The sequence below is a fragment of the Telmatherina bonti genome (assembly GCF_933228915.1).
Source record: "Telmatherina bonti genome assembly, chromosome: 11".
NCBI classification, from domain to species: domain Eukaryota; kingdom Metazoa; phylum Chordata; class Actinopteri; order Atheriniformes; family Telmatherinidae; genus Telmatherina; species Telmatherina bonti.
The window spans coordinates 23,809,840-23,830,580 of NC_136629.1; the positions used below are offsets into that span (position 1 = coordinate 23,809,840).

Genomic DNA, 20,741 nt, shown 5'->3' on the forward strand with positions numbered 1-20,741 from the left:
TCTCTGTCATCCGACAGAGAAATGCTCATACTGAACGGGTCACCTCTATGATGCAAATATGAGCTGAAATAGTTTGAAACTGTAAAATCTGATGGATTATATTAGTCATTTATGTTTCAATTTAAAGGATATTGTAGCATAATTATTGATAGATGTGTTTAGTTTTCTTTCAATTAGTAACTAAGTTAGTTCAAACTAGGAAGTACACTTCAATGAATCTAGCTTGTTTGAGCATTCATTATGTTATTGATATAACACAATTATGTACTTTATCCAGGTTGTATTTACATAGTTACAGATTCCTAACAACAAACTGAAAAATAGTAATATATATAGTTTACTAAGCTTGACCTTGCTCTGAGTTTTGTCATATAAGTTCTGCCCTGTTGCTCCTGTAATCACCCCACCCCCATCCCAGTGATGCTGCAATGCATTGTTCGCACCATGAGAACATTTTACTGAACATCATTGCAGAAAGGTTTAAACATTTAACAGAACATTTAACTGGTCAGCAAAATTAAAGCTTTGCATGTGGTGTTATGAAAGTACTCAATTGTATCAAGTCAGAAAATTTCCTGTCTGTATTTAAAAGATTGATGTTACACAGTGTGTGCACACTCATTCTCAGAGATGGGTTCAGAATTTCTGGGAAGTAATTACATGATCTAACAGTACGTTAAGTAATCAAGGTAAATTGCTTTCTGCGAAATTCACCTGTACATAAGCTTTTGCTGTCACAATGCTGTACATATTAATTATTTCATTATTATTATATTTTTAACTAGCACCCTTCACAAAAACTAAAACTACTATAGTAGCCATGTTACAGGATAAATAACTGCAAACCCATTTGAAGGCTTTTACTTGAAGCTAGTAAATCAGAGCAGGTTTGGGAAGTCTGGACTAGCTGTGGTGGTACAGTATTGATTCAGTAATCCGAAGCCATCTCCCAAGTGCTTCTGATTTATCTGTCACATTTCATTATGGCTCCTGTGCTCTGAAACTCTTTCTCTTTAATACAATACTGCAGAGAGCATTTAACCATTTGATGTGTCATCTGTCTTGCCTGAATGGATATGACTCCCTGCAGCAGACTTTCACTGATGTGGTGTGCAAGGCTAACGCATCAAGACCAACACTGGCTAAGTGTAATTTTATGTTGTAGTACATTAAAATAGCTATGCTGCCATTCACACTTGAAATACAAGTAAATAAAAATAGGTGTGAGAGTTCAATTGTTCAGGAAAAGGACTCATCTTCTCTGGAGACATGCTAGAGTCTGTGAAAAAGGCTGATCGACAGAAGTCAGATCAGCTAAAATTGTACTATTCAAGCCAATTTATAATTAAATCAACCTGCTTTAATGAAATCACAAACATAGACTGCAGTACTATAACACCACTAGAGAAATGGGCCTGTTTTTATTTACTTTTTTTGCTACAGTTTTGTTTAAAGTATGATTAATTTATTTATATTAGTTTCAAACAAACTGGGTCATGATTTGTGAGACAAGCATGATAATCATAAAATAATGTTTATTTTAACTAGGCGTGGGACTTAACATGTTGGTTATGATTAAGGAATTACTGATAATACATTGTGTTAAAAATAAAAAAAAACAGATTTAATTGCAGTCTATATTCCAAAAATTTGTCAGTGCATGATTTCCTGGTGCACCTGGTACATTACACCCACACAAACATCAGAGCGAGGCTAAATCAGTGTTGCCAACTTAGTTACTTTGGTGCTTCATCAAGCAAGTTTTGAAAAAAAGTGACTATTTTTGGCATTATTAGACATTTATGGAGCCTGACGTAAAAACAAGTATAGTTTACTCCTCAATGAGCTCTTGAGCATTGTTCAAATTTCCCAGTCTTTAGTCGGCCTGTCAGCCTTTTTTCAAATGCGTTGAAGGCATCAAACTTAAACATGAAATAATGTTGGATTTTTCCATGTGGGGTTTGGTTTTGCAACTCTTGCCTTCCTTGGTTGTGGTTTCCAGTAGCTGCATTGATTGCTGTTGCAGTTCACCTGGGACAACTGATTACTGCCTTCTTTTAAGCCCGAATCTTCTCTTCAGCTGGTGCCAGTTTGTCTGCTTTCCAGTGCTAGCGTGGGGACAAAATCTGTCACATTTCAACATGTGAGAATTTTTTGCCTTTGAATATGTCCTCCTTTGCTTTCCAGCTTCTCAGTCAGGGTTTTGCCACCTGGATTTCAGACGTTTGGGGGTCTGTGGGGAAACATCTGTCCTCAATCAAAATCCCGTCTTTTCTCTGGTGACTTTGCATTGTTTTTACCAATGTTCTTGTAAGGGTCCATTTTTTTTCTTCTACTCAATAAAACCCTTATGGTCTGTAATTCAGTTTTATTTATTTATTGGGAAAACATTTTCAGCCGTTCATTTGGGCTCACCAGTTTTTGTTTTTTTTCACCATCTGATTTGTTGATCAACCTTCCAGTGCAAGCTGATTACTTCCTACCTCACTTATAGGTGCCATTAATAAATTCCTTACTTATTGTGCTCAATTGGTTTTTTTTTGTTGTTTTTTGTTGTGTCCTGCTTCCTGCTCCAAACCTAAACAAATGTCTTGTCTTGGTATTGTATTAGACTAAGGTAAATATTAGGACAAAAAAGGATTGACAAATTCTTTTTTCATTTACATTTTATCCAAGACCCACATACCAACAAATTTACTGACAAAACCAAGCAAAACCAATGGGACACAACAAAGAACAAGGGAGCTAATCACTCACTGTTTGCCAAAAGCAACAAAAAAGCAAACTCAGCATCTGTCTTATGTCATGCTTTTTCCAGCAAAATGCAAGTTCCAGTGTTTATTCTTGTGCTGTGCCTTGATTGTACATTTTATCTGCTTACTACTTCTGATAGCATTGTCTTGCGTGCCTGCTTTACAGGCATGTTTCTTTCTGCTTTTTTCCCCCCTCTCTCCTTCCCAGCGTGATGAAGCCTATCCCAGCTGCTGCCAGGCAAGAGGCAGGGTACATTCTGGACAGGTTGCCAGTGCATTAAAGGGCCAACACAGACAAATAGTCAAGCTCACAGTCATGTGAATTTTGAAACACCATTTAACCTAACACAGATGTTTTGGACTGTGGGAGGAAGCCAAAGTACCTGGAGAGAACTCATGTTTGCACTGAGATACCATGCAAACCTTGTAAACAACATATGTACAACATATTTTATGCATAAAGTGAAAAACTACTAACAAGCAGAACTCCTTTTGGAAAGGCTAAACATTTTCAAAGAAGTTCCGAAATTTGTACAAACTGCCCAAATGTTTTGTAAGGAATTTATTTGTTATACTGAAACAAGGGTTAATACCTGAGGCTTATATAAATCAGTGAAAAATATAACAGGGACAGTGCCTTGCAGTTGCAAAGTGTTTTCAGTTAATCGTTTGGCGCAGCTATAAAGTCAATATCTGAAGTACTAGTACATGTTTCAGTAATTATAATGTAGGAAACAACTACAGCTTCACTGTCCTTTTTATTTATGAGTAAACTGTTCATAATGGCAAAGTTGTGTTGCTATCTAGCTGTTAGTGTGCAACATGACACCTTAAAGCAAAACGCTGTCATGCTGGGCAGGAAAGCAAAGTTGTGAACTAAAGTTTCACCCCCTCCCCCAAGACTTCGACAACAGTTTCATGGTCAGGATAAAATGTCTATGTCCTTCAAACTGATTCAGACTCAGAGTTTTAAGGTCTAAAAACTTTGCAATTGTTGCTTTAAAATAGAGGATATTACAATTTTCAGAAACATCTGTATGATTCAAAAAAGGGAGTCTTGCAAGTTAAATGTTTGCTATAAGATAAAGGCGGTCCCTGGAAAGGCACAGCCATTTAATTAAGTGGATTAACATGAACCATTTTTAAACAGGAGAAGTGTGTTTTCTTGACGACGGAGCAATGTTACTGAGTCACACCAAAGGTCATTAATAAGTGTCTACTACTTATACTCATGTTACCTTATCGATATAGATAATATTCACATATCCCACTGAGTGCAAAGTACTAATTTCATCGTTAAATTTGAGTGATCCCCCATTAATTCATGATTAAGACTGGAAGTTATTGAGGTCTCAATGTTCAGCATGCAATTAGTCCCTTAAAGTTCTGCTGCATAACATTTAGGGTGACCATTTGGAAGTAATAGAACAAAGACATTCAAAATCATTTCTTCATAACATAACTGAAGCACTGTTTGTAAATTATTAGATTTTTTTTTTTCCATTTTAGTTTTTATTTAACAAAGATTAATAATATTGTTTATATTGGCACGATTATAATTTTACAAGCTGCAAAATTCTAGTTTATAAAAGTAGTGAAGTTAGCCCTCTGCCAAGTTGCTGCAAAGTTACTGTCAGTGGACTATCTGTTATGTACTGATGTGTGGGGGTAGGTGGGTGTATTCAGTTGGCTCTCATTTGTGTTAATATAGTTTTAAAGCATTGTGAAGAAGACCACAAATAAAAATATAGATCCAGTTGATGTAACCTGGTTATAAAATGTTTTACAATCTTCCTAGTCATATTTATTCACCTAATTTCAATTTTTTTTTCGTACTTAAATGGTAATGTTAATTGTTAACAGGTAACATTAGGTTTTATTATGTTGATTGATAACCTAAATGACATGAACTGCATATGGCTACAGCTACTCTAGCAAACATCAAATGGAATCTCAACACTGCTGTGTGTAAAAACTGATGAGGAATTGTATGTTAAGGAATTATAGAGGTCTAATCGTCACAATAAGGGTTTAGAAGAAAGTAGACATATTAACAGGCAGAACAGACCCAGGCTGACATGTTGCAGGCACCTCTTTCCCTTCATGCTTTAGCAATAGTTGTGGTGCAGAACTCTGTCAGTGCACCAGACAGCATCAGTGACAGATGAGTTTAAGATGTGCAGACATGCTGGCAGGCTAACAATGCTGTGAAAGCGACGTGTGTTGGTAAGCTAGAATATGGAAGGACAGTCTGAAATCTGATTTAAGCAGGCTGACGATGACACACATGGTATCCAGGAATTCTGCAGTGATCTAATATGGCCACAGCAATGAATCTGGCTAAAATTTGACTTGTAAATTAAGTTTCTCCGTGAAATGTAATCAACTGTTTTGATTGCAGTCTCAATATGCCAAATATGAGTAGGTCCAGACTGACAGCCAACAATCAATTACTTCTACTTAAAGCTTGTTATTCTACTCAGGAAGAAAACCTGGATCTCAGCGTCACTGAGAAGAAACCCTGCAGTCAAGGAAATAGTGACCACCCTTTCATTTTCATTTTTGTTCATGATTGGGGCACAAAACAAATGTTAGAAGGTAAATAAGATAACAATTTCTTTTTTTTCTTTTTGAAATTAAGGCGATCAGTCTATTAGCTGACATAAACATTTAGCAAAATAATGCATTTTTGTTAAGTCTGTATATAAATGTAGAGTCATCAAGTCTTTGACCATGTATATATTTGATTGACTTACTCGTAATAAATCACTGATAATAAAATCATGCTGCGTCTTCCTCATCAAGGACAGAAAGACGTGGACGAGCTGCCAACACGGCACAAGAACGATCCACATTGGTGATTTCTGATCTTGTACTTACATAACTCTCCTTACAATGAAAGATTTGAATAGCCTCAATGCTCCATGGAAACATGCAGGCAGTGCAAGCACATGTCAGCTGTCTCGGTTAGTGACGGCTGTATCTGAAATATCTCATCTTGCATCTGTGGGGCACAATAATGTGATGCATTTGAAAGACTACTCTGAATAATGTCGAATTCATGATAGATAATAGATGAAAGGTAAAAATACTAAACTATTCATTTGAACAAAAATATAATTTATTTTCTCTTTCTTTCTTTCTTCCTTTCTCTCTCTCTTGCCAATCGAAGAAAGGGATCTGAGTAATTGATCCTCACAATATGCAACTGGATTAATCTAGAATATGTCAATAATCCCAGCTATTATTATGCATATTTATTCATCTTGTAAGCCCTTTTTAATTTGAGTGTAAAATGCTCTTAACATAAAGCACCTTTCCTGTATATTTTTTTTTTCCACAAAAACTGACATAGCCAGAGGAAGAAATTTCAGTGTGGTTGTTGAAGTACATTATGCAATGTTTCTTGTCTTATTGACATCTGTTTAACATCTCCTACAGAACAAATTAATTTTTCCAATCTACACCACATCTAATGTAATCTTTAAGCTCCTGTCTTCTTTTCTAGGAAGCACATGAGTTTCCTTTAGGCAAAAAAAAGAACGGAAAATAATCTAGCGGTGTGTTTATGTATAAAACGGGGCACCTAATTGAATATGTGTGCAGCCTGTAGAGACAGGTGCAGAAGCTTTGGTCATGCACTCACCCTGAATTACCCCACCCTGACAAATCGGTTTGGACTTCCTTGTTTGCCAAGTTATTAAGGAGACAAAAACAGTTTGGGATCTAAGGACTGAAGCCTTAGAGCATGAAACTGCATTATGGACTAACTTCATCAAGTTGCTTCTATCAGTATATTCACATATGCTTATAATATTTGCTGCCATAATAAGACAAAATACAGTTCTCATTTTATTTTCTGACTGCATTTTTATTGGGGAATGCGAGGATGCAATGCTGCCCAAGATCACAGTATCCCATGTAAGTTTAAAAGCAGCGTCCATTACAGCTGCGAGGGCACTTGCTATACCCTGCAGAGAGGCTGCCGGTGTATGCAGCTACAGAAGCCCCTAGAGAAAAAAAAAAGGATTTTTGCCTCTACTTTACCACATAGACAGTGTTTTTGAGTGACAGACTCATTTGCTAGGTTTTGTGGGTGGATGTTTATGCAAATGTCTCTCCTCTGTGGGCTGAAATAGCCATCCAGTGACAGGCCAAAACTAACTGGGTTGAAATGCAGAAGCCATGCAGCTGAGAGGCTGAAAGCAGTGCATAATTCACATTAAAATCTCTAGCTCCGCACAATAAGAGCTTGATAAAATACACCATATTTTGCCACCCCACACAAAAGTTAGACTTTTTTTTTCTCGTTTAAAAAAATAAAAAAAAGGAAGAAAAAAAAAAAGATGTTGAAGCCATTTGACAGTGTTTATCCACACAAAGAGCTTCAAAGACTCAGAGCTGTGGGGCAAAGTTGCAGCAGACTCACATGAATCTTGGTCATGTTTTCCTCGAGGAGCAAATTTGAAGGAGCTCACTTGGAACAATTTAACGCTGTAAAAATATTTGTCATATGAGAATCACAATTGTTGGCAAAACCTTTTTTTTTTTTTTGAACCATGAGTTGATTTTTTTTTTTCTTACTGCCACACCGTGTTGTGGTTGCAAATTATGAAACAGAATTTAAAGTGCTTCTTATCCTTTCCTGAGTAAGACCGCCAGACTATTTACTGGTGTTACAGTAAAAAATAAGAAAACATTTCTCTGAATTATGTATTTGTTTGCAATAAAGATATCTAATTTGTATAATAAGATGTGCCAGTTGTCTTTGCAGGGATTCATTGCTCTTTATGTTTGCATTCATATAGACATCTTTTTGAAGTCAAAGTAAAAAAGATCACAACAGTGGCTATGCCTTTGATTCATAAGGTCTGCTTATCATTAACTCATAAATTGCAAAATAGAGGCTGGATGAGCTGTGATGTCAAAGAAAGACATGCCTTATAAATGGAAATGCTCCCATGACAATTATGTGTTGTTGGGGAGGTAATGAAAGAGTGTGGTCTGATACCGTTTGGCGTGTCTGACAGGGGGGAAAAAAGTAAGAAAAGAAACACCAGCTCCAGCCATTCAAACGTTAAGCCTAGACTGACAGAACAGCAGTGCGCTATGGTTATGTGGTGCTGTACGCTGGAGCAGCAGAGCGAAGTTGAAAAGGTCTGAAATAAATAGTGTTTTGCCAAAGACTTGTAAAATTCACTTTGCGCATAGCTAACAACTACCTTTTCCATTGCTTGCCCCCATGCAGATGCCTCTCTGTTAAGAGCTATAAAACGTGTATTAAAATGGATGATCATTCAGTTCTGAAGAACAATCAAGCCAATTAGACACTGACAGGTAAAACGACTGCTCGTGTTTTATGTTTTACTTTTCCTCATTTACAATGTCATCTGTCTCAAATCGTGCTTCGTTTCAACATCCAAAGCTTTCTGTTGGTTCTTATGTGTTTCTTCATATGAGCTGAACAAGAGCTTGAACGCTAAACCGGTGAATCTGTGGCATTTCAGCAGTAATTTATGAGGAGTTGCTGAAGCTGGTGCAGTTTGGATATACAGGGACACGGATCTACGGCGGTTCGGAATTCATCACTCGAAAGATGCACACAGGTGAGACACGCGCAGTAATAAATCAGATATGTGCATCTACTCATTTCTCATGCAAGATTTTACAGGTTAAGCGCTGCAGCTTTTAGGACAAGAGGTGTTGTCGCCTTGCGTCGCAGAATTAGATGCAACCTTACATAACCCATTACTCTGATTACAAATCCTGCTGTAATGTGACGTTATTATAGGCAACAACTGTTACTCACATTTCCTTTTTTTTTTTTACAGTTGTGTTTACTGAAGACTGTAAAGGTGAGCAGTGTTGGAAATCAATCATGGCTTCATGCTGAAATGAAAGAAAAGCTTGTTTGAGCCTCACTAAAGACTGAATGTAGTATTTGGCTTATTCATGTTATTACTGTGAGAGTAATGTCACAGATTTCAAATCTTTATAAATACTGACTCCTTAAACTTTGTCCTAGTGATGGAAAACCATGGGATCCTTTCTGAAACAGTAATTCTAAAACTGAACATTATTGATGTTCACAAAGCAGAATAAGGTGTGGAGGCAATGGTTTTAGCATTTATAGTAGCTGTTTGCTCACTAATGCTGTTACGGTATTACGTGATGGCAGACAGGAATCATCTCAGTTAATTTGGAGTTTGCTAGACAAGAAAACTTGCCAGGATACTTGTGGGGTTGTTTGACTGCAGAAGACCTTCAGAAAGATTCATCAGATTCTAGGGAGGTGGCGCATTGATCTACTGTGCAGCAACACCTGCACAGATATGATTTTCAAAGAAGAGTCACCTTGGAAACCTTTTCCTTCATCTTTTTTAGACATGGTACACTTAAAACAACCGTCCTGTGTGCTGCAGTGGTTATGAAGAACTTTTTGGGTGCAATAAGCAAAGCGGAGGATTAAAGGATGCACAATTTAATGTAAAAAAAAAAATAAAAATCTACTAAAAGATAATGTTATATTAGAGGTTCAATGATGATTATTTTGATACTTGCTTAAAAAAGAAGAGATTCAAGCTCAAGGTTGTAAACTTCCAAGTTCCCAGACATGAGTACGCCATGAGTGCAATTAAAAATCTGTGGACATATTTCAAAATGAAGTGTGTGAAGGACAACCAAAGATCTTCCTCAAACCAGAGGCCTTTGACAAAAGGAATAATAAAATACAAATACTACTAATAATAATAAAAACCTTTGAACAAAAACTATAAAACCTTGATGACCAAGTATGTTAAAAAGACTGACGAAACCCAAAGGGGTCATAACTGTGACTTTAGCATAAAATGTTCCAAAAATCTTTTCTTTGGATCAAATTCCATCTTTTTCTGATTTTAAAATTGGAAACAAAATAACTGAATATTTAGAAAAAGTGTTCATGAACTTATTCACTTTGGAAAACAGGTTTTCCCCAACTATTAATGTATTGTCCAGACTTTGGAATTCCACAGTAAGAAAAACATTTCAGCATTAAATTTAGCTATTTTCATTATACTGTAAAACTTTTTAAATACCCTAAACTTCAAAATGGCATTGATATTCTCAGTTTACTCCTTGTTTTGCATCCTGTCTGGATTTTAGTTCTCACAGCACAATGTGTTTAATCACTGTGAGACAGTTTGCAGTATAGCAATAGTTTGCATTTATACTGGAGACTTAACAGTCTGATTTCAGTCGTCATGCTGCTGAAATACAGCCTAAAGACTGAAATCAGCAAACCACGTCAAATGAATAACAATGTTCAGACCTGATCTGCATACAACTCACTATCAGGTTATTGCTGTTGGAAGCAGAACTAAGCCCACAGTCAGTAATTCTGCCTCTGCAACAGTCTGAATTGATGTTAATGCTTTTGAACTACTGAAAATGATCAATTACACCTGAAATCTGTTCCTTAGCTGTTTGGTAAAAAGACGTTTTAAGATAAACTTTAAAAACCATAGTCCGTTTAAAAAAAAATTCCAACTGAAATTAACCTTGCCAAAAATTGCACAGCTGTTTTTTAGGTCCTGTTTTTATTGGTGATAAGAACCTAGCTGTGAAAGCAGGGTTTTTTTTTTGGTTTTTTTTGTATAAGACCTTCCAGCAAACATTTATCAGCTTTATCTTTGTCAAACTTCAAGCCTCATGTGGCGGATCCCATGCTTTACTGTGTCATCCATTTGCAATAGCTGGAAAATTGAAGCTCTTTGTGCTTCCAAAGAATCCATTTGCATCCATGTGACAGTGCGAGTGGTTTGAGCAGACCTTCAAACACGACAACAGGTTTTGTGGTTCTGTGTTTCATGACTGACGAGTCACTCTTAGCGCCTCATGAATTTTTACATACAGAAAAAGCCACTAAATCCACTGGAAAAATATGTGCATTTTAGATGTGTATTTTTACGTAAGGCAAAGGGGGGGAGCTGCTCATATACCTCCAGACTCCATTTTCTTTGCCAAGGAATCAGAGTCTCGTGGATCTTGAAGTAATTTTGGGTGTGATGTTTGACCTCATTTCAGCAGTTTCCTGTATGTTTCACAAATCCCACTGGAATTGGCTCAAAACTGTGTAACTGATTAGAGCATACCATGCAGTCATTCCACACTCCACATCATCTTTTTTTTAAATAGACCACTTTCACGCTGATTCTTTAAGGTTCTTCAGTCTGTAAAGTTCTTGTACTGCCCTTGTCATCCCCCAACAACTTTTCTGAGCAGTTCTATCTGAGTGCAGCAAGCTCAGGACAGTAAAGGAACCTGTAAACACACTGTTTACACTGCAGCTAAATGTTCATGAAAGGTGCAGTAATTGAGGATTTTAAGGTGGAATTAGGACAAGGAATATTCCAGGCATTCACCACAACTAATGACAAATAATACATGTCTCAGACAAAACAGATTCAGGGCTGCTGATCTGAGCTCTCTCCTTCACTGAATTGGAACTAAAATGGCCTCTAAGTGTACTGAACAATGGGGCTGAGCATAATGCAGTGTGACTACTGAGTGACTTGACTGAGATCCAAAGTGAATAAAAGGCCTCACTATGTGAGGCGGCGAGGCTGAGCTGCTGCAGTGCTCAGGACTTTGGCGGGTGACAGTGCATCATAACGCTTCACACACATTTCATTTGCCAATAAACCCTATTGTCATTTTTCACATGGCACATTGCCTCTATGGTCAGAAACTATAATGATCAAATGAGCATCTGCATGACTTCTCAGTGTTTTCTCAGAAAAGTCTCTCTATTGATTCACCACTGGTTGGCTTACATTTCCTTTGGCAAATGAGAACTAGAAATTCCCAAATAAATAATTGATTTTATTTTATATATGTGTTTTACAAAGAGTGAACATGAAGTTTTTCTCTTAAGAAATATGAGAGAATAAGGTCTTTAGGCGGATGTCAGAGTCATTTTTAGCCTACTTATTGTACTAACAAAGACCCACTCATAAAATATTCATCTGAATATTTTGCAAGTTTCACTTCTTTTGTTGCATCATCCAGTTTGAAACTAATTATAAACCCCCAGCTCCAGAAAGCAGCTTTCAGTCGCTGTTGTGTTTGTCATTCTTTTTCTTTTTCGTTTTTGTGCTTTGGCTTATTATTTAATCTAAACAAGTACAGTTGGGTGCATTTATTTCTGACACTCAGAGTAATGTTTGGATGAGAATACTTAGTTTGCCCTTTTCTTTTTAAAATAATTCCCTTGTAATAATAATTCAGGAGTATATATATATATATATGTCAAAAATCAAAACTCTCACAGTTCTTGGTTCCATTAGGATTTGACATCACCAATCTCGACCAATCACGACTGTCACTTTTTAAGTCTTTATTAAAAGTGAACACCGTGGAGGACACGCGACACTGCACGTTTTTTCAGACAATGACACTCCTTGACCCCAATCCTTAAAAACTGGCGAATTCTAACCAAATGAGATAGAGTCAGACATCTTTTCCTTAGGCAAGGTCAGATGACATGAATTCAGTTGCAAAACAAGACAATCCTTGAAAAAAATATGCTTTTTTTTTTTTTTTTTCCCTAGAGCTAAAGTCAGAAAGGTCTCCCCACTCTCACTGTATGTCTCTTTATGCTCTTGTGATAATTTGTGTCACGATGGAAAATCTGAAAACGATTCTGTGGTTAGCTTTTACTTTATACTAATTAACTCTGAAATATTGAGACAAAGCCGGTCAGTCTGAGCATTCGCCAAGTTGAAATGAAGGAGGGAATAAAAAAATTTTTTTTAAAAACATCAGAGAAAGCAGGCAGTTACTCATTCACCTCTGAGCAGCTAAGAGTCATCAGCCTGCTTGATTTTGATTGTGAGGGACGTGGGAGGGAACCCACACAAACAGAGAACACCCAAGTAAAAAAAAACAGAAATGGAGAAGTTAATCTGCCTTGCTGTGAGTGCCACTGTGCCACTGTGCTGCCTCCTCTTACAACTTTTTATTCATGAAATGGGAGACCGAGGTATAAATAAAACTGCATAAATGAGTCATCCAAGTAGTACATCTGGATTTTATTGTGTCACTGTGGTTTTCAAAATACCACAATATCAAGCAATGCAGCCTGTCTTCTGTCTGAATAATCACCTTAAATAGTTAAAAGCTTTAACCCTTCAGCATCTCGCCCCCCCCAGTCTACGCAGAGTCTACGCAGAGTCTACGCAGAGCGATGCTCAGTGGTGTGGTTGGAGTGTACAACCTCCAGCCCTGCTCTTCTTTGATGTGCTCCAAAGCCATGCTCTTGCAGGAACTGAGCAGATCAAAGACGTGCGATTTTTATCAAATGGAGCTCTTGTCGACTGTTTGTAATGCTTTACTCTTCATCAGAAACACCCACTCTGTCACCATGATGCCACAGGAAACACAGTGCTCTTTTAAACCCAGTGGTGATCTCCCCGTTATCCAGATGAAAACGGATTTATTAAAACCTCCCATCAACCTACCCTATAAATAGAAGCTGGTAGAAAATCTTTTGAGAGGAGAAAAAAAAAATAAGCTGTGCTCTTAAGCTGTTATTAACATGCTGATAGGGAAAAAAAATGAAATGTTATTTTGGTGCAGAGCATTTTCTGTGAAAGTAAGCATACTGCTTGTGGTATTTTTGATATGGATATGAAATTCACCAAAGGATGAAATTATCTGACAGAATGGACAGCTGAGTCACACTTGCTGTTACTGTACACACTAACATATTGCAGGCTCAATTGTAAAGGTAATTTGCATCAAATATTGCATGCGCTATTGCTTAAGGGGCTCCAGTGGTGATGAAGGTGAATGGTACTCAGAATGGATTCATCCAACCCTGATGCTTCATGTGAAAATGTGGAGCTGGAGTAGTACTACTACAAGTAGTATTACAATGTAATATTTCTCCATAATAAAATCTGACTTAGCGCATTTAAAGAAAACATGCCTATGGTTAAAATGTAATTCAAGTTATGGCAGCAAAACTAAACCGCTGAACCGTATGGATCAATATTCACCTGTTCTTTTTTATTAGAAAACTACAATCTGCTATCCAGGCTTCTGTTTCTGTAAACGCCATAATTTTCCTGCTAACGATGATTTTCCACCCGAAATATAAAAGCTTGACTCTTTATTTTCGGTTCAGTGTACTGTGATGAATGCCCCTCCTTTGTGTCTCACGGTAAATGTGCCCCACCTCATTGAAATATGCATCAAACTCCTCTTCTATCTTATAAACACAAACTAATCTAGAGGGGCTTTCTCAGTACTTTAAAAAAAAAAGAAAAAACAAAGAAAAAACAAGAAAATATCACATACACTATAAAATCTTCCCCTGCTAAATGGTAGCGCTAATGCACACTCATGATCCTTATCAAACAGGTTTTTTGTTGACTGTTTGTTTAGTTGTCTTCATATGAGTGTTTGCGGATATAATCTTGTTTTGTTTGTGCCTTAGTGCATGTGTGAATTTCAACAGTCTACAGTTCCCACAATTCCCTTCTGTTAGCCTTTGACATGTAATTATTGCTCATTTCCAACATACAGCAAAAAGACGTTGCATTGCTCTATGGCAACACTGCATTGTTCAATTACTGCTCTGAAATTACTTCAAATCATTGGTCAAATTACTTAAGCATGTTTGACTATGGATTTTTTGCAGTACTGAAGAATTACATCTCTTTTTTTTTTTTTAATGTTTTCTTTGTTTAAACAGTGTGAGCCAATTGTATGGCATAAATGCCAGTTAAAAGTAAAATATGTGTCCATATATCCATTGCTGGTCTTTGTATGGATGACATTGACATAAATGTATAAACACGCACACAAAACTATCCTTTGGATATTTGCAGCCATTTTAACTCTGTGCTGATGTGCACAAAAACAGCCATTTTAAATTCACAGCAATGATAGTGCATTTTGAATTCCGTCCAACCAAATGAGAGACCCCCCCTTTGGGTGGTTTACTTTGTGCTGGTGTGGTCTTTACTACACCCAACTCCTCTGGCAGCTTTGTTCCTGAAGTTGACACGTTTCTGAGCCAACTGCGGTCCACATATCTATGTGTGCTCTTTGTTTCATGGGCCATCACACTTCAAACATGCATTTAGGGCAGAGGAAGGAGTGACAGGCGTGCACATTTCATTGACATGTTGACTATTTTATCTATGCAGACACTAAAGTTCATTAAATCTACAACTAGTTCAGCAAAAACAAGGAAGATGACAGGATACTCACCTTCTTTAGGGGGTCGCTTCACTTCCGCACTCAGATTGCAGATCTGCCCGGCTTGTAGTTGAGGTGACAGGCAACCCTCCGTTTGTGGATTTAAAGGTAAAACCACATTGTTGAGCATGAGCATGCTCTCTGATTCTCCATCGCCTAAATGCTGAGGACATGTGCATTTGGTGTAGACGATCCCACACGTTTCCACCGTCCCTTTCTCTAGTTTCAGGCAGTTTTCCAGCCATGTACAAAGCACTTGACACCCAAACTGGCTAGGGCTTGCCTTATTAAACACCAAGAACTCCACAATAGACTTCTCCTCCTCATCCAGCTTCTGTGGCGTCAATCCGTTATAATCATATGGGAAAACTCTCCGCAGTTGAGCAAAATTCTTGTCATACAGCAAAAATACGTAGTTGTTCTTTGAATCACAGAGATACACTATAGACTCATTCACTTTCAGTAATTCATTAATCTTCTCATGTGAGTAATGATCAAACTGATAAGCAAGCAGAGAATATTCAGAGCAGCTCAGGTCTCGCTTGTATAGCTTAAGGTAGATGCTGTATTTGGTTGGGTCTGGGTTCTCCAGTGTCCATGTACAGTTTGTGTAGTTCTTGGGAAACATTTCAGTCACCGAATATGATCCATAAATGACCCCCTTGACCAGAGTGGAACACCAATAATCTTGGGCACCAGTTAATCCAAACATAACCAGAAGATAGGTGGAAAATATATAAATCAACAGGTTTCGAACAGCCTTCATCCTATGTCATTTGGCCTGCAAGGAGAGATGGAGATGATTATGCAAAGGAATGTTGCAGCAAAGCACATGAGAAGCACGGTAGGTTATCACTATCAGATATGACTGATATGCTTCACATGGTTCCTACAAAGTTCTGCACTGGAAAAGGGGTGGGAGACACATTAACCTCCGCAACATGTCTTTTGTGGCCCCATCCTGCCTACTTTCTCACTATACTTTGTGCAAACATTGCCACCTTGTGGCTGATCCTGGACCTACTAATTTATTTATTTTATTGAGGGGAGGTGGGCGCAATAATGTGAGTCATTTAGACATTATCAATTGGGTCATATTTAGAATGGCACAATCCCAAGAGATAGTCAGATGTAGCTACTTAGAATATCTGACATCAGAGAGACAAACAGTGGATTTTTTTTGGCGTGCAAGTCGGCGCAGCCCTGTCGAGTTGTGGGATGCGGGGTTCATTTTACGCAGTCGCCAGGATCTTTTCAAATCAAGCTGTGCTCTTATGATTTAGGCTGCTTCTTAACAGGACAGTGGGATAATATAGGGGGGAGGGGGGGGGGACAATTTACACGTTAAAACGTATTTCTGCGCGCTCCACATATGGTCACTTTGGATGCTGTCCTCGTGCGCGCTTTAAGTTCGCTGCACGACCCTGCCTGTTAACCAAAATCCAAGACTTGACATATTTGATAATGCAATTTGATAAAGAGCTAGTGTTTGAGCGTGTGTGTCTGTGTGCGTTTGCGCCCGTGCGCGCGCGCGCGTGCCTCTAACTGTGCTCGTGTTTTGAAAGAAAGAGGGGAGATGGAGAGAGAGAGAGAGGGAGAGGGAGAGAATGCAATACGATGTCCTGATTGCTTTAATCCTACAGGCAATGCAGCTGTGAGCAGTGTCACAGCAGAACGCGCACGTGTGTGCGCGTGTGTCAAACTGTGTGTTTGTGTATGTGTGTGTGTGTGTGTGTGTGTGTGTGTGTGTGTGTGTGTGTGTGTAGGCGTCCAAATCCAAAGTAGGCTGTAGAGAGCAGTTTTCAGTGAATAAACACGTTTTTGGTCTCCAACTTCTTCTTTGAATGGTGAAAAGCTGCCCGTCACACCAGACTGGGATAAATATGTGTCATGTGAGGATTTGTGGAAGCAGTTAGATCAGCTTTTGCAGCGATATGTAAATCCATATGATCCCACAACCTTTCCGCAAGATTCACGACCAGGGCTAGACCAAAAAAAAAAATCAGTATTCTGGAGACGAGAAATCGCTCAAGAGAACCTGATTTTTTTTTTTTTATTTTATTTTTTTTTTTATTATTATTGCTGCGCTTCCAAGAGCTCGAGAGGAAATCTGAATATAGAGGCACGTATGGGGGGGCTACATCTCATGCAGTGTCAGTTCAACCCTCGGCACTTTAAAGTGATTTTTGCCTCTTAAGAGAGATATCAGCTCTTAAAAATCATCTGTTAAGCATCCCAGACTAATGCGAGCGGATCAACGCGCCAAAGCCTTCGTGATGAATAGACTGAGCAAATATTTACCAAGAGAAGGCTAAACTTTAACTGAGAGATGACACATGAAAATTGGCTTTTCGTTCGCTTCTAAAGATTTGCATCACTGATAATAATCGTGATAATGATGATAATAATAACGACAATAAGAATAAAAGACACCTTACCTTACACTGCGGAAGCTATGGCTATTTTCCCAACATTGACCACATCCTTTATATATAAATTCTGCAGCCCTCCAGTGAATCAATAGTCCCCATTCTCCACAATAGAAGTCCGGCGCAACAAGATGCTTCAATGGATGGAAATAAAAAATGCGTTACACTCCGGTGTGTCCGCTCATTTCCCCCACCGTCTTCTCCTTCTGGGTTTTTCCCATCAGAACGGAGCGCAACAACACACGACAGCCACCGAGGAAGAGCCACAGACAGGAGAAGGGAAAAAAAAAGAGCAAGAGAGACAGAGAGGGAGAAGAAATTCTTGGAGTGGTGAAAACCGAGCAATTCTTACAGTATTACCATAAATGAAATTGGCAGACTCCACGTCTCTGTTTCCCACTGATTTCTCCTGGAAGTCGCGTTACCCCCTCTTGTCTGGAAATAGGCAGGGGGGGAGTGAAGAAAGAAGGGAGAGAGAGAAAAAAAAGATCCGTAGTGGGTGGATGTGAGGTGTTGGGGGCTTGTAAGTTACAACACAGAGAGAAATAGACGCGCTTTGCTTGGTGCTTGCAGAGCTCCAGGAGCAGGCTGCAATATCACGTCACACTCAGCCGCTAAGATAAAGCACGTACGTACGCTTCTTACTGCCGCTGCGTCTGGCACCACCACCACTTTCTTCCCTGCCATCCTCCTCCCCTTTTTTCTTTTTTTTTTCTTTCTTTCTGTCTAATACAGCCTCCTCTTAATTCAAGTCAAAAGGGTTTCCCCCCTGAACTGGACCCTCTCAGACAACGCTGCGCTTTGCAGCTGCAGCGTACTCCAAGCAGGAATATTTTTATGGACTTTTGTTGTAATCCCATTTTTTTTATTTTATTTTTTTTATTTTATTTTTTTTCAGGGCAGGGGAGTGCATGAGCATAACATGATCATAAGAACCACAGACGAGCTCCATCAGTAGGACCAAAATCTGGCAAAAAGTGTTTGCATGTTTGTTTGTTTTCTCCTGATCTGCTGATGGGTGACAGCCGTTATTTGGACTGTGTGCACGCTGCACGTCCTCCTGTCCGCCGTCTTCACGCTGCTGCTGCTGCTGCTGCTGCTGGATGAACATATTGGGCAAACTTGTGCTGTCTTTTGAAAGTTGCTCTTAGTTGCCGCGCTCTTTCCAGGTGCAACCCTGCAGTTTTTCTCTCAGCATCTTTTCAGACGCCCGTCCACGGGGGAACGCATGTGTGTGTGTAGCCATGGGAGCAACTTCTCTGAGATTTTCTTCCCTTTTTTTTCCCTTCCCTCCCCACATGCCTTGCCCTGATTTTCTGAGTGGGATTCATTCAACAATCAACAGTCTATTAAACCCAATGCAAAGCTCCGGGCTCCACCAGTTTGTCGTTGACAATGCACTATTGCTTTCCAAAAGCCTTCTTTGCCTATTGACTGAATTCTTGGGAAGAATGGAACTGTAATGGACATGGGGATAGGGAGTTTCAGTCATCTGAATAACCTGCTGATCAGATTGCCTTTTCATTGAGGATTATGGAATGGTGTGTGCTCATAGGTGGGTGTTCTTTATCAGGCACAAATAAAGCATCCAATACAGAATTGTCAAGCTACAATCTTCACATTTTACAATGAAATAATTATATCTTGGAGCTCTGTTATTGAAATTTTGCAAGCTTTTTTCTCTTAAGAAAGGATACTTTATATTTCTTAGCCTATATACCTCTGTAACTAGTTTTCTTTCAGTTTTCTTGGAGGGCTGGGTCAGCTGCTCTAATCATTTTGCTGTGAACAGTTAACTCTCATTAGCTTGGCCGTCTCTTTCAGGCCTTGACTGAATGGGTTCCATCTGAGCAGATGCTGTATGAAGAGCTTGTTTGTTTATTTATTTATTTCCAGGAAGTTTCAGTCTGAAGTGTTTGTGTGCCAGGCTTACCAACAAATGCTCCAGAACCACTCAGAGAGTACCAGCCACAGAGCTGCGATGATTTGAAAGAACTTGTTTATGCCCCCACCATCCTGTAGCATGCAGCGTTTGCAGCATTCTTCGTATGCTGCCAAACTTAAAAAGGAGATTGGAGTTTTTCAGCGCAGTTAGTTTCCATGTCATTGCAAATTGGAAGCGTTCTGATTCCAGGCTTCCTGGGCAGTCGGTGGAACATCCAGGGGTGACCTCAGGCCAGCTCATTTTCCCCCCAGTCACAATGAAGACTTTGACGTTTAGGGAGGCTTTTGGCTGAGGAAGCTTAGAGGTGGAAGAAATTCATGCAAAGCCTTATTGAACAATGAAAACACAATAAGTATCTCTCCGCTGACTCCTGGGGAGGCCAATTGCCAAGCTTCAGGAACGCTGCCATCAATCTCCTCTGCAAGGACGTTCTCAGGGTCCAAATGGCACCCCGCATGTGCGGTCATTTTGCAATCAGAAGAGAAGATGAATTCATCAGGAAGTGTGGTGCCATGTAGTCAAAACCGAGTAAAAAAATAATTGCACAACTAGGATGCCAGACAAAGAGAGGAATGGCACGCTCCAGTGTGCAATTACAGAGACAATGTGGTATTTTGATATCAGTTGCAATGATTTTATGATGAAAGTGAGCGAATCAGCAGCTTCAAGAACAAACTGAGATACCCATTATTTGCAGTGAAATGGATAACGGTGCATTTTGGCTGCAACAGATTGAATAACTGGGACTGTAACTACACTGCGTATTAATAAACATACATATTCATGAAGATTTTCTGAAATATTGTGATAATTGCACAAGGTTAGAGCTCAAGAACAGCACACTTGCTGCTTGATTCTCCAAAACATTTGTGATATTTCTCATCAGTTGAAGAATCTGTCATATTACTCTGTCAACTCAAGAATGTGTTAGAGCGCATGGATTTTGAATTATTCATGACCCCCGCATAAAGAATAGCCCTATTATCACCTGCCTCTGTTTGTGTGTATGTTTGTGTGACTGAGCCTGCATTCAAGCATGTGTGTGACTGCTGGATAGTACATCTGTTTGATATAATGGCTGTTTTACAGCGTTCATGTCCATAACAAAATACCCTGTGATAAATGTCAGTCTATTGACCATGTGATAAACGTTGCTTTATTGATGCAAACCGGCCATTATCCATCAGTACAATATGAGTGATTTAAGAATGTTTAAGATAGATCAACCCCACTGAAAAACATGTATTTAGGATAGCTTTTTCTAAGTCAGAGCCTGCAACACAGACACATAAATCATTCATAAACAGTAATATAGGGGAAATCTTCCAGACAGAGGGAATTTTGTTCAAATTTTCTGATACCAGTTGG

At 38.8% G+C, this 20,741-nt stretch overlaps 1 protein-coding gene across 1 annotated transcript in view; it reads right to left on the reverse strand.

Annotated features, from left to right (window-relative positions):
* adgrb3 (adhesion G protein-coupled receptor B3) overlaps positions 1-15,765 on the reverse strand; it is a gene marked incomplete at both ends in the record, with an annotated part of 105,112 nt that extends 89,347 nt beyond the window's left edge. Inside the window, one exon of the mRNA XM_079248922.1 lies at positions 15,012-15,765. Coding sequence (XP_079105048.1) covers positions 15,012-15,765 — 754 coding nt within the window. The remainder of the gene's footprint in view (positions 1-15,011) is intronic.
* Positions 15,766-20,741: the final 4,976 nt, after the last annotated feature.